At 28.3% G+C, this 14,192-nt stretch overlaps 1 protein-coding gene across 1 annotated transcript; it reads left to right on the top strand.

Annotated features, from left to right (window-relative positions):
- The first annotated feature begins 10,311 nt into the window (after positions 1–10,311).
- On the top strand, positions 10,312–11,092 carry LOC118031476 (probable 2' cyclic ADP-D-ribose synthase BdTIR). The gene is made up of 2 exons (XM_035035913.2): positions 10,312–10,802; positions 10,978–11,092. Exons 1-2 carry the CDS (start codon positions 10,312–10,314, stop codon positions 11,090–11,092), a joined length of 606 nt encoding a protein of 201 aa, XP_034891804.1.
- Positions 11,093–14,192: the final 3,100 nt, after the last annotated feature.

Raw genomic sequence — 14,192 nt, 5'->3', positions numbered from 1 at the left:
AAAATCTAATTAATGGCTGCTATTACAAAATCAATGTTCTATTTTTGTATGATTGAATTATTTAAGGTTTTTTTTATTATTATTAACGTGGGTATCCGGATCAGCTTGCGCGTATCTCAATTAATCCTATAGGTTTTGAAGTTAACGACTATGTAAGCCCTGAAATATTTAAGGTATTTTGATATAATTTGTTATGTATGTTTCTTTTTTAATTAATATGAAAATGGAAGATTACATAATTGGAATATTGTTTTCTGTACATTGATCATGAAGTTATTTTATTTTCTTTACTTTGACTCAATTCTTTTAAAAATAGAAGTTTATAAAGTGACAGCAATTTATATCCAATGAGAAAATCAACAAGAAAATCAAATTATTTATAGAATTGCTATTATATTCCAATTAATAGCTAAAATGCTTTCATTGCGTCAAATTAAATTATCATGATTACCATTTTATTTTAGACTTTTATCAAATACCTTATTGCCTAAAAACTTTCACAAATCATAAAACATAATGTAATAGCTATCCTCCTTCACAGCTGATAACGACTGGAAACGCGGTGTAAACAACATTTTATAAAAAAATAATAATTTTTTTTTATTTTGATTATTTTGAATGCACTAATTTTAAAAATAATTTTTAAAAAAATAAAAAAAATATTATTTTAATACATTTTAACATGAAAAACATTTTAAAAAATAACCATAACCATCATTCCAAAAAGATTTCTTAGTATTCCTTTTATGTAAAAAGTGTTGGATGTAAAAGTAAATCACATGGTTGAGATTGAATGGGTTCAGAAAGGAGGAGCATTGTTTTTAAAGTTTGCCATCCACTATCGATTTGCTTTCATTTCCTTAGAAAATGAACCTAATTCAGTCAAACCGAGCACCACTATTTTATGCTACGGGCTCAGATCTGAAAGGTGATAAGTTTTTAGAGAGAGAGATAGAGAGATATATATTATTTGAGTTTATGATATATTTACGTGTGAGAGTAGTTTAGTCTTTTTATTCAATAGCTTCTAATTAGGGTAATAAAGAATGCGAGCCCCTGTGGTCATTTGAAAATTTGTGGTGGCCTAGGAGGCAAACTTTGATTTTGAAAAAAATATGGAAACAAAGTGAAAAAGTAGTCTAGCTATAGAATAGTTAGGGTAGTTTTCCTTAATTTTTTCCTCTTAAAAGATTGTCCTCTACATATGAATGAGAATAAATCAAAACTACTATAATATAGAAACACACTGAATGAATAATCATGAGTATTTATATGTATTTTCCTATAATTAGTATGAAAATTATAGTTAGAATCATAGTTATTAAATGTGGACCGGCCTGACAAGTCGAATCCGATGATTGAAACCAATCCGCATAAGGTAAAAAGATCGGAAATAAACAAAAACTTGATAAAACCCAGGTGACCTGTAACCTGGACAACCCTGCACAACTCGATTGAGAGCTTTTTTTTTTTTTTTTTTTTCAAATGTGTTTTTCTCCTAGGCTATAAACCCCTCTTTTTTATATTTTTTTAATTAGTTATTAGCTATTTTCAAAGTTTATTGTATAAATACTAGAAGAATATTTTATTTTTTCAATGTGAGATTTGAAGCCTCTTAGTATATATACTTTATGTTCACAAGAAAAAAAAATTATTTTTTCAATATGGATTTGAAGTCCTTTAGTATATATATTTATGTTCACAAGAAAAAAAAATTATGTTTTTTAATATGAGATAATAAATATTTTTTATTTAAATACTTTAATTTACAAGGATAACATGCTATTATAGTATTTTTTTTAATGTAGGATAAAAAATCTTTTGAAATAATCTCTTTTAAACTTTATTATTTATAACATGTATAACATATATTCACATGAATTGTTTTTTAATTTTTTCTATGAAATATTAAAACTTCAAATATTTTTTTAAAATTTTTCCGGTTGATTTAGGTGATCCGAGTCAACATGTGTAATCTAGAATTCGGCTCCTTGACTAGTCAACCCTTGAGTTGGATTTGATAAATATGATTATAAAACAATTTTATCCATGATAAGAGTATCCTTTAAATATACATTAATGAGAGTTAATTGAAATTACTATGATATAGATGCACACTAAATGAGAAAATCTAAGTATTTATGAATATGTTTTTCTTCAATTAGTATGAAAATTGAAGATTACATCATTGGAATATATTTTTCCCCTTGAAAGATCGATTATCCTCTAAATTTGAATGAGTTAATTGAAATTACTTTAACGTAGATACACATTGGAAGAGCAATCCTAATTATTGTATATGTTTTTCTTCAATTAGTATAAAAATTAAAGACAACATAATTGGAATATATCTCATTTTTAATTGGGATTTAGTTCCATGAAGAAAAACTAATCCAAAAAATACTTCAATCTTGAAAAGAAAAAAGCATGGCTAATCCTCAATTTATATTTAATGGTAATTAAAGTTATAAAAAGTGAATTTTGAATTTCAAAGATTTAATATTAAAAAACTCACATAATTGATTAGTTGAAAATTTTAAAATTCAAAATTGTTAGATTATTACAATATTCAATCACCATCAACTAGCAATAACAAATCTATTAAAAAGTGCTATAAAGACACTAAAATCATGGCTGTACAATGTTATTGGACCCCATCTATCGCTACCTAATATTGTTTATATATATATATCTTGAGCCAAAAACGTTGGGGTTATTCTGCGATTCCGTTTAAGACAAGAACGTTAAAACATTTCAAATGTTTAACAATAATATATATATATATATATATATAAGATAGAGTTCTATCAACAACATCAACGGATGTCCGTGGCTGAAGAGATGCGAGAGAGAGGTCTCATTCATTATATTGCACGTGAAATGGTGTAGATAAGAGGGATATTTTATCGATAATACAAATAAATAATAATATTGCTTTGTCTTTTAACGGTGAAGAACAGGCGGTCCAGTGAATTTATGATTATAGGCCTGTTAAACAACGACCTCATAAGTAAAAGATGCTAGGGAGGTTATATGTTATTTAATATGATATTAAAATTTTGATAAATAAATGATTATAAATTTAAATTTTATTATTATTTTTATTTTTATTAATAAAATTAAACATAAAATAATATAAATATATGTAAATTTTAAGTTTAAAGAGTTTTTATTTATGATGATGTATTATAGAATAATATAAAATTATATTTTAAAGTCTCATTAAATATTTTAAATTATTAAGTTGTCATAGTTATTTGATAGTGTATCATAACCTTGTTGATCAAACAGTTACGAGTTTAATTCTCACTATTCTTATTTTATTTGATAAAAATTAAATATAAAACAGTATGCGAGCTCGTGTAATTTTAAGCTCGAAAAACTTTTATTCAAGAGCATGTATTATAAAATTATATAAATCATATTTTTAAATCTCATATAATAACTTAGGTTTTTTGATAAAATAATTCTTTTACAGGATAAATTCATAATGAAGTTTTATTTTTGTATTCAAGAGAAGGAAAACAAAACATTAATTTACATTTACCTCTTATATTCGTTCTAGATTATCGATCAGGTGAACCCTTTAGATTTTGTTTAGGAAACTTAAATTATAATTTGAATTATCTTTTTTTTTCCTCTTCTTTCGGGAGAATTATCAGAATCTCAACATCAATAATTTGTAGTAGTTGGATTCAAGCCAACCAAGAGACAGCTATTCTCACCTTAGCTGGAAATAGACCGCTGGTGGGGTTAGCCGACATTTTATTATGCTCAACCAAGCAAGCAAGCAAAGTATCGGCAGCTCACGTTTCAAGCAAAAACCCTTGTTAAATGAGAAGAACCTTACCAAGCTGTCCGAATCAACTCAATATATTATTTTATTATTATTATTATTATTATTCATTTGAGTTGTTTGGGTTAGCTTAAACACATATCAACTAATCCCCATAAATTCTAAAATTAATAATTATATAAGTTTTTAACGACCATTAATATTTACAACTATAAGATTTGAACTTGAGATTATAAAAAAAATTAATCCTGTAATCTTAAACTCTTATTATTGGATCACCTATTAAATAATTAATTTTTTTTTTTAAAAAAGGAAAAAGACACTACTTAATTGAATTGAGATGGGCACATCAAAATTAAATTATGTTGTCTTTCCATTGGATGAAGCGAGCATTTGCTCTACAGTTATATTTACCTTATTATTATTATTGTAAACTTTTTTAGAAAATAAATTCTTATTTAAAATATTATTTAGTTATTGTTTCAAAAATAAAAAAAAAATAACGACAATAAACATGTCTTATTGTACTTTTTTTTAAAGTATAAAAAATAACTTTATTTTATATCTTCATCCTTATTTTTTTAATTAAATATATATATTTTTTTTATTATCTTTTGTATCCATTTATTTTATTATAAAACATTATCTGAACACATATTCTTGAGACACGGAGGCATATCAGTGATATTTCTGAGACATCCACTTTTTTTTTGAGAGCATGAAAAGGCCCATAAAACATGGTCAAATTCTTATGATAACAAAGCTTGAAGCCGATTGGGACATTAACCTTTAGTATAGGCCCAATTACAAACATAGCAAGCTTGCTCAGGGCAGAAAAATTAAAAATAAAATAAAATAAAATAAAAGGAAAGCACCGTTGCCTTCCATGGCTCCCTGCCTCCCTCCCATGTGTTTACTTGCATGTTCTTGTAAACTTGTAGTTTACGTGCAAATTACATGTATAATTTCCGCTAATGTAGAGTCTAATTGTCATCGGAAGAACTTTCGAAGATTTTACTACGAATGATGGATGTAATAGAAGTAATTAAATACCTATAAACATATAATGGAAATAGCTTGTAATGTAAAATAACACATGGTTGTTGACCGTGGCGGAGGGGAAAGAAGGGGCAATTAAAATCTTTAATTTTTTTTTAAATAAATTTTTTTATTAAAATATTAATATAATTATTTTACAGGTATATTTTTTCTTATTAGCTACTAATTAATCCCAGCTCTTCTTTTTTTTTTTTCACTATTTTTCTTGTCTCTCTCCCTTTTATAAAATCTCTTTAAATCTTATACTATTAATTAGTTAAGTAAGTTCTTATACTTTATGCTTTAGAGAAGTTTTCTTTATCTTTTCTATTTGTTTCATTATCTAATTTTAGTTTTATTTTTTTATAATTAGTTATTAAATGTTAGGGTTTATAATAATTTATGAGTTTGTTTAATTAATATGTGTATGGGTGATATTATATGATAATGGATATGAATTGAAATGAGTTTTGATGAATTAATAAGTATTTTGCTATGAATTTCACATAAAAAATAATGATGATGAATTTACTAGTAATTAAAATTAAAGGACATGGCAACTCAAAAAATCAGAGACATAATAGATAAATTAAAAAGAAAACATTTAATCCACTTGTATAAAACAACAAATCAGCAAGACCAACATCAATTTGTGACAACCCTTTTAAACTATGATTTTAGATGCTATGTACCATATATCAGCATAGAATTATTGCCAAGAACTTTCCTAGTCCTTAAAAGATTTAGAAATAGATAAATAAAAGTTTATTGTATATATTGAGAAATATATTTTTAATGAGATTAAAAATAAAATCATTATGAAGTAGTTTTAAAATATAAAATCTCGAAACGAACAATTATAATATAAGTTTTTTCATTTAAAAAGTATTCTTGAATTAATTTTACTTAACTTGAGTTGGTGCATATATTTTAAATTGATTTCTCTATATAACACATGTTTGTATAGTATATAATATTAGATATTTGTTAATAATTTTCTCCAACATTAAAAAAATTCTAGCTTTGTCACTTGTTATTGATTGGTTTGGATTATGTGTAATTTTTTTAAAGCATATTGAAGCAACATGCCAAAAATAAATATATATTTACATTAATTGATTTTTTTTAAAAAAGCTACCATCACCAAAAAAAAAAAAAAAAGACAATATACATTTCTTTTTAGATAAAAAAAGAAGAAGGAGAAAAAACATGCATATATGAGGAGAAAGTTCCATTAGCAAGTGGATTTGAAGCATGGATCAGCATCCATGTACCCAATTAGTGCCTCATGCTCAGTTTTTTAAACTCAAATTCATGCAAATTCTTGAATGTTTATCATCTTAGAGAGCAGAAGCCTTGATGATTAATTAAACGAGCACTTCTAAGATTTCTTCGAAAACAAGAATTATGGACCGGTTTGATTCGCCCCGCAAAGTTTTAATATTCTTCTTCTCGAGATTCAAGCCTTAATACTAATTCTTACTTGAAAAACGAACAAGAATACTATTCAAGATTGTCCCTAATGGTTACAGCAGTGGAAATTCATAATTACTTCGGTGACGACATTTATTGCCCTCGAAGGAAGAGAACAGGTCCCCCCCCTCCACACTGTTTGGATCTTAACTGAGTCAAGACCCGCGTTGTCAATTCCACGAGTCAAGCAGTCATACAAACTAAACTAAAATAATTACTTTTCTTTGGTCGATAAACGAAGAACTAGCCAGAGGGGGAAGGCGAGCCTTGAACTCCTCCATTACAGCGTGCATATTAATTTGGATGGACACATTTAATACTGTGTCCAATATACACATGCCATCAAGTTCCGGGCGTGCTCCTCAAATATAGGAAATTTCCTTTCCTTTCCGGATATATATATATATATATATATATATATATATATATATATATATATATCAAGTAACTAAATTGAAAATATATTTAGAATTACTTTTAGTATTTTCTTCCGTAAAAAATCTTGTCGGTAAATCTAAAAGTTTTATGAAACCCCACTCTCCCCTTTTCTTCTTCTTGAGCTGCAAATCAAAATAGGAGCTCCTGCCATCCATTTTACTATAAATCTAGCCCCATCATCATAAATTTGATCATCCAACACTTTGTAGTGCGAGCATATTTTTTGGTACCATTTTTTTCTTAAATATTTCCTATATCAAGGAAGTAAATCTATCCACTTATGTTTTAAGATAATGTATTAATTTGAGATGGAGTGTTTGTAGTGTAGTTTGCTTGTATATATTTAAGGGTTCAACAACCTTTTCATTTTACTATGTTAGGGTTTGTTTGTGAATTGGAAATTTTTTTTTTTTTTGTAATTTGAGGAAATTGATTTTGAAACTTAATTAGGTGTATTATAATGAAAGAAATGATGTAAACTTTAATGGGTAATAAAAATATTTTGTTAGTTTTATTGTTATGTTGTAAATTTTGGGGCAATTGATTTTTTTTTTGTTGAATTGATAACAATTAAATGGTATTAATTTAGATTAAATAAGTTTGAATTGAATAAATAATAGATATTAGTTAGATATCGATTAAATATTGTTAATTGGATTTAATTGGTTAATATTTTGATGCATCGATTCATTGCATTTTTGTAAAAAAAATTATTATTATCGGTTATTAGATTGTGATTTCATTTTTAATTATCAAAGTTGAATTTTAAATTAATTATTATATTATTAAGAAATGTTGTCATCATTATTCTATATATATTTTCTAAGTAATGGATAATCGTTATTGGATGTATCGAGATTTACCACAAGAATTGTAAAGGGAAGGTTATTGTAAATGGATTGAGAGTTTTGTTAATTTTGTAGTTTAAATCCAAAAAATATTAGTGGAGGTGGAATTAGATATTTGTGTGAAGTGTAAAAATAAAAAAGTTCCACCAATCATATGTTATGATTATGCATCTTTTAAAAATATAGATTACGAGGTGTCAAGAAGTTGGTCGAACAACAAATTAGTGATTCGAGGGCCAAAATAGATTTAAAATGTGAACAACACGAAAGGAAGTAATTGAAGAAGATGATTGCATACATGGCCAAGTCATTATTCTTCTCATCCTGAATATTTTTCTCCCCCCTTCAGCTCCACCTGCAACCTCTTTTTAATATTCTTAAACATTTATAATTGATTTTTACTATTAAATTAATGTTAAAAAATATAAAGATTTACTCTCAATATATATTAAATGTATTATTCAAGTTAAATTTTTGGTATGATATTTTTTAATGTTGTTTAATATCAAATTATTTTGTGATAGCATTAAAAAAAATTATTTATTCCATCAATGAAATTACCGGCACAAATAAAAACTTTGCTGGTTACATGTATTAATTTTCATCAAAAAATTACATGAATTATTAAATATTTTAATTTATACCAAAATAATCAACAACAAATATTTATTGTCAATGATTTTGATTATCCTTGGGAATATGAGATTTATTGCTGATAAGTAATCTGTTGGCAACATGTCGGTGATATTTACCGAGAAATAAATCAACAAAAATTAGTCATTACGTATTATTTTTTCACTGATTAGTGATTAAATAAACAATGAAAATACCAATAGATAATTAATCACCATCACAACACCAGCCAACAAAATAGTTCGGTAATTTTTCTAGTGATATATGTTGCATGCCATCGGCCGACTTTTAGGGGTTGCAGGATTATAAATCATTTAGATGGTTATACGTACCGCATTTTCCACAAAAATAAAAACCAGCTGTCAGCTTAAATAGAATGCATGCACAATCATCACCACGAACGACAATCAAACTGATCGCTAATCTTGTTTGCAACTGCATGCTGTCTGAACAGATTAAATATTGTCGTGTATATATATATATATATAACAGATTAAATATTATCGTGTGTTAATGTCGAATATTATCGTCTGTATTGTCGAATATTGTCGTGTGTTATATATATATCCACGACAATATTCAACAATATTCGACAATACATATGATAATATTCGACATTAACACACGACAATATTTAATCTGTTATATATATATATATATATATATATATATATATATATATATATATATATATATATATATAAGCAACAGCATGCTGTATGCACAGATTAACATACAGCAGGCTGTATATATACACACTGCAATACTTATAAATTAAATATGGGCGCATCGACCTCACTTTATTAATGACTTTAATATGGTTTGGTACGGTAGTAATTTTTGTTTTTTTTGTACAATCATAAAAAAAAAAAATTTGTTTAATTAAATAATTTTTATTTTTTTACTGGGTCTCACACATAATTGCATTTTAAACCATAATTTTATAAAAGTTAAACAAAATATTTTTTATTCTTGGAGACATACTTTTTATTTGTTGAATTTTCTATTAAAAATCTATTTTATGATAATCTTAATCAAACAAGTATTTTTTAATTTATTTTTTTAAACTACAACAATTATAAAGAAACTTCATTTTCAAAATGAAAACTTGAGTGTCTTACGGCGTGTACCAGCATTCTATTTTCAGCCAGAAAGACAAAAAATATGTTATAGAAAATTTTACAAGTAATTATCGCAACCTCAACAAATTAATTAATTAACGAAAATCCAAAATGGGGAAAAGTGAAAAATATTGTCCGGGAGATGTCATTCCAACCAAGAAAAACAAAGATAAATTTTTAGACACTACGGAATTTGTGTAAAACTCAAAGATAAAAATTTAAGTTTTAGATTAGGAATGAATATTAGTCAATTTAATCCGAATTTAAACTTAGATAGATACAAGTTGGAAATTTAAGTTTTAGATTAGCTAGTTCTTAAGAAAAGTGTCATTTTCTTAATATTTCGAACGACAAGAGTATCAAGGTTGGTAAAAAGATCTTGGAGAGCCGCATTAATTGTAGAACCTTGGGAAAATGTTGGTGGGCAATCAGAAATTAAAAAAAAAAAAAAAGTCATGATCAGGGACCACAACGAAGGACTGTGATGGGGCCAAAAGAATTCACGCTTTGATAGATAATCCTTTTTTTATAAAAAAAAAGGGGAAAAAGAAAGTTGAATTTTGAAAAATAGCAGAGAACCAATTAGAGTGACCATGTCAGCGGACTTAAAAAAAAAAAAAAAACATTATAATAAACGTGTTTGAAGGTTTATGCACGTAAACCTAGAGAGTCAAATAATTCAAACCTCTTTACTTCCTCTTTTTTTTTTTTGGCAGCGTTTTGCCTGATCAAATACCTGGTATTTTCTCCTGATCGGTCCAATTTTAGAATTCTCTACCTTGAAATCAAACTCGCTAGCAATAAAATTCAGTCTTTCTATCAATTTCACGTTGTAATCTATAAATACTAACGCGTCGAACCCAGTTGAAGGACTTATAAAAATCACAAATAACACGACCAAGTTCTTTACATCGGTGTCCACAGATTTTTGTTATTGTTGTTTGCCCATCTTCTTCATCAAGCCATGCAGCAGCGTTCAGCATCGACAGCCAAGAACTTGGTTAGTAAAATCTTGAACCACCGCAACCATATCCAATCCCTCAAACGACCACCCTGTGATGTCTTCATTAATCATCGTTGCATCGATACCAAGAGGACCATTTCCGGGTTGCTCTTCGATCATCTTTCTAGACTCAGGCTCCATCCATTTTTGGACAGCAAGAACATGAGACCTGGTGACAAATTATTTGACAACATTGATCGAGCTATCCATGAATGTAAAGTCGGGATTGCTGTGTTTTCGCCGCGTTATTGCGAGTCATACTTTTGCCTCCATGAACTGGCTCTCTTAATGGAGACAAAGAAAAGAGTTATACCTATATTTTGTGATGTCAAGCCATCTCAGCTTCATGTTAAGGATAACGGGCGTTGTCCTCCCAAAGAGCTGCAAAGGTTTGCCTATGCTCTTGAAGAGGCAAAGTACACCGTCGGACTTACATTTGACACCCTCGAAGGGTATGTGTACCATTTTTAATTACTTTGGAGCACAAAAAGTTGAACAAAAAATACTAACTAGCTACTTCTACTAGTATTATTATCTATTATTTCATTCTACTATAGTGTTTTAATGTCTGATTAATTTATGCATGGTTAAATGTTTCTAATCTTGAATTAATTTTTTTTAATGCAGGGATTGGTCTCAATTCTTGACAACCGCTGCGGAGGCCGTCGTCCATAATTTGATCGAGGTGGATGGAGAAGAAACACACAAGGATCGTAAATATTTTATGAAGACTTATTTCTGAGAAATCAAGATGAAGCACACATAAATGCATCCAAAACCACATGCATCGTGACTTGATTAAATAAGCATGAAATTTTTTTCATTTTTTAATTTTTGTAACGATCAATTGTTCATTCGGAGATTTTTTTGTTGTTTCTAATTGTAAACAATAGAAAAAACAAAATACAAAGAGACCAGAGACTATAGAGCTAGCGAGGTAAAAATTTAACAATGTTCATATGTTCAAATAATTTTTTTTTGTTGGTATGTGTGTGTTTGTATTCCATTTCTTTTGTTCTTATGAATGCATTCTCTCTCCCCCAAGAACAACGAAATTGGCGATGTTTTGCTGCGAAAATACCTCAGCAATATGTCTCCTTTAATTTAACTAGTTAGAGCGTGTTTGGTTGTGTCTTATGACGGAAAGGCCGGCTAAAAGAAAAGCACGATTCTGCATGCGTGCATTGAAGACAAAAAACCTCAATTAATAAATAATCATTCGACACCTAAGAGAGGAGAGAGATAGCCACCATTACTAAATTTCCGGGAAGCTTTTGTGAAGGTGGCCGGTACTGGTGAGGTTCAAGAAAGCCATAAAATTCTTACTGGGCTTTTCTAGAAACCCAAAATATGCACGAGTAAAAGATTAATTGATGTGAAATTAGATGAATTAGTCTGTATATATATCGATTTAATTCACTTATAATAATATAGCTGCGAGGGATTAAAATAATAATTATTTAACAAAAAAACAAATCCTATGTTGAATAATCCAAAATTTAAACAATAAACAATTAGATGGTGTCTCAAGAAATATTTTAATTTCTTGCATTTACTGAGCGTATTGAATAGGACATTAATATGTAATATATAAATGAAAGTGGATCATGCATCTACATTAAGAGTTTAGATTATTTTGGATAAATATTCATAAACCAATAAATTAGACATATAGTAATGGAGCTAGACTAAGGAGGAACAAAAGGCTAGGTAAAATCTTGGAGTCCATAACTGTGACCTCTAAATGAAACGGCAATGCACCTCTCCTTCAGTTGAAAAGTTTGTAGAAATTATTATTATTATTTTATTAACGTTGCTGTCTAGGTCAGCTTGTGTGCATCTCGACTGATCCTACGGACCCTGAAGTTAACGATCATGTAAGCTTCCAGTAACTCTAAAGTTTGTGAAACTCAAACTAATAACTTTTAAAAAATAAATCTAAAACTTGACTAGTTAAGTTATACCTCTTAATATTAGTTTGTAGAAATTATTACATGACCTGGTTCATGTTATTGATGGATCCACTAGAGAGTTGCTAATAATTATTCTCCAAATAATTTCTGTTTTTTTTTAAAAAAAGAATGAGCAACCTAAATCAAATCTCTATTGTCGACAATTATTTAACAAATAAATTATGAACAGAAGCTATAAAAGGAATGCGCGTGTGTGTAGAAAGGGTAGCGTGTATAAAATGGAAAAATAATCAAGATTCAATGGATCTTGGACATCGGTAAAAATAGAGCCGAAATGGAATATACCTTGAATGTTTGAACTTGTCATCATCGATCTTCTCGTTATTTAGCTAGGGTAGTTGTATTATTCTAGCAGGCATAAATTCCCGCGCACAAACATCCTCCATGCATGACGACAATCAAGTTCTCGTCCCTGTTATTGACTATATATATATATATATATATATATATATATATATATATTTTCGTTTTATAATATTCTCTCAAGTTGTCCAATACACACACACACACACACATTCATCATTCTTGCACTGGATTCTCGTGTTGCTCTAACTTCTAAGCATTCAAGCTATATAAAACTAAAGAGGACGTTCAATTTCCAGGCAAAACAAAGAAATGAAATTATCGAGAAACTATAATGCATATGTTATGTGTTTTCACCATTACGTCCATACAATCTTGCCTGTCCATACCGCTTAGTCATGTGAATATTTTATCTGGAGAGTTTCTTATCAAAGTCAAATCTAAAATGATAATAATAATAAAAAAAACTAAATTTATTTGTTGCTACAGTTGTCATTCTCAAATAGAGTTTGACCCGGTAAAGATTCCAAGAACCAAGCTAATATTTTTATTCAATAAAAAACTGACAAAAAAAAAAGCAATAATTTGTTTTTTTAGATCTTATAATTAATCTATTATATTATATTATATCAGGTTGATTAAATTATTAAAAACCTAGTTAAATCATGGAGGTTTAGAAAAGTTAATGAACTATTAATTTAGTATCAAACACAATCATGCAGGATTGAATTTCAAATTAACAGTAGTTAGAATTAGGATACATAGGAATAATCAAGAAAAAAAAAGTGGTTTGAGGTTTGAGTTTTTTTTTATTGTTAATATGATGGTCACTGTTGATTTATTTAGTTATTAATTTTAAAATTTATAAAATTAATTAAAATATACATAAAATAATTTAGATGCTCATATAAATAAATAAATAAAAATAACAGATAATCCACCGAAAAGCGTAGGCACGGTGGAGGCAATTGCCCCCTAGAAATGGGGCAAAGTTTTGTGTGCTGTGAATTGACTTCTTTTTGTTTATGTTGATGCTGAGGGAGTTTCTTTCTTGATTGTGTGTTTTGGAGGGTTTTAAGGGCTGTAAATTGACTTGACATTGACTGGTACGATCATCGATTGGTGCTTGATTTGATGATTTTCAACTTTCTGGGCTCTGTAGCATTGAGAGAACACGTGTTTTGGAAAATCACGTGTGTGGCAGCGGCGGAGACAAAGACTTTCCATGAATGAGACAGCCTCTTTCTGCTAGAGGTTGGTGACGAGTTCCAGCGTCTATCTCTCTCTTCTCTCTTCACAACCAACCTCTGTGTCTTTGTTTTATTAGGCCCTCTTCTTGTCCTTCTGTTCTTCGTTGCAGCCATGCGCATGAGTTGCATGTTATTATCTAACTTGAAATTTCACGACCTTTCAACTTAACTTTCACGTACGGCAATTTCAACTTCTAGAAAATCAAACTTTAAAGCGTAATTATACATGGAGTTCGGTGTAAGAGAGCAAAAAGTATTTATCTAACTTTTTCCATGCTATTAAATAAAAAATCAAATATTCTTTAAAAGCTTTGTA

The sequence above is a fragment of the Populus alba genome, chromosome 11 (assembly GCF_005239225.2).
Source record: "Populus alba chromosome 11, ASM523922v2, whole genome shotgun sequence".
NCBI lineage: Eukaryota > Viridiplantae > Streptophyta > Magnoliopsida > Malpighiales > Salicaceae > Populus > Populus alba.
Note: the sequence above shows the minus strand (reverse complement) of the source record. Positions and strands in the feature narration are given on the sequence as shown.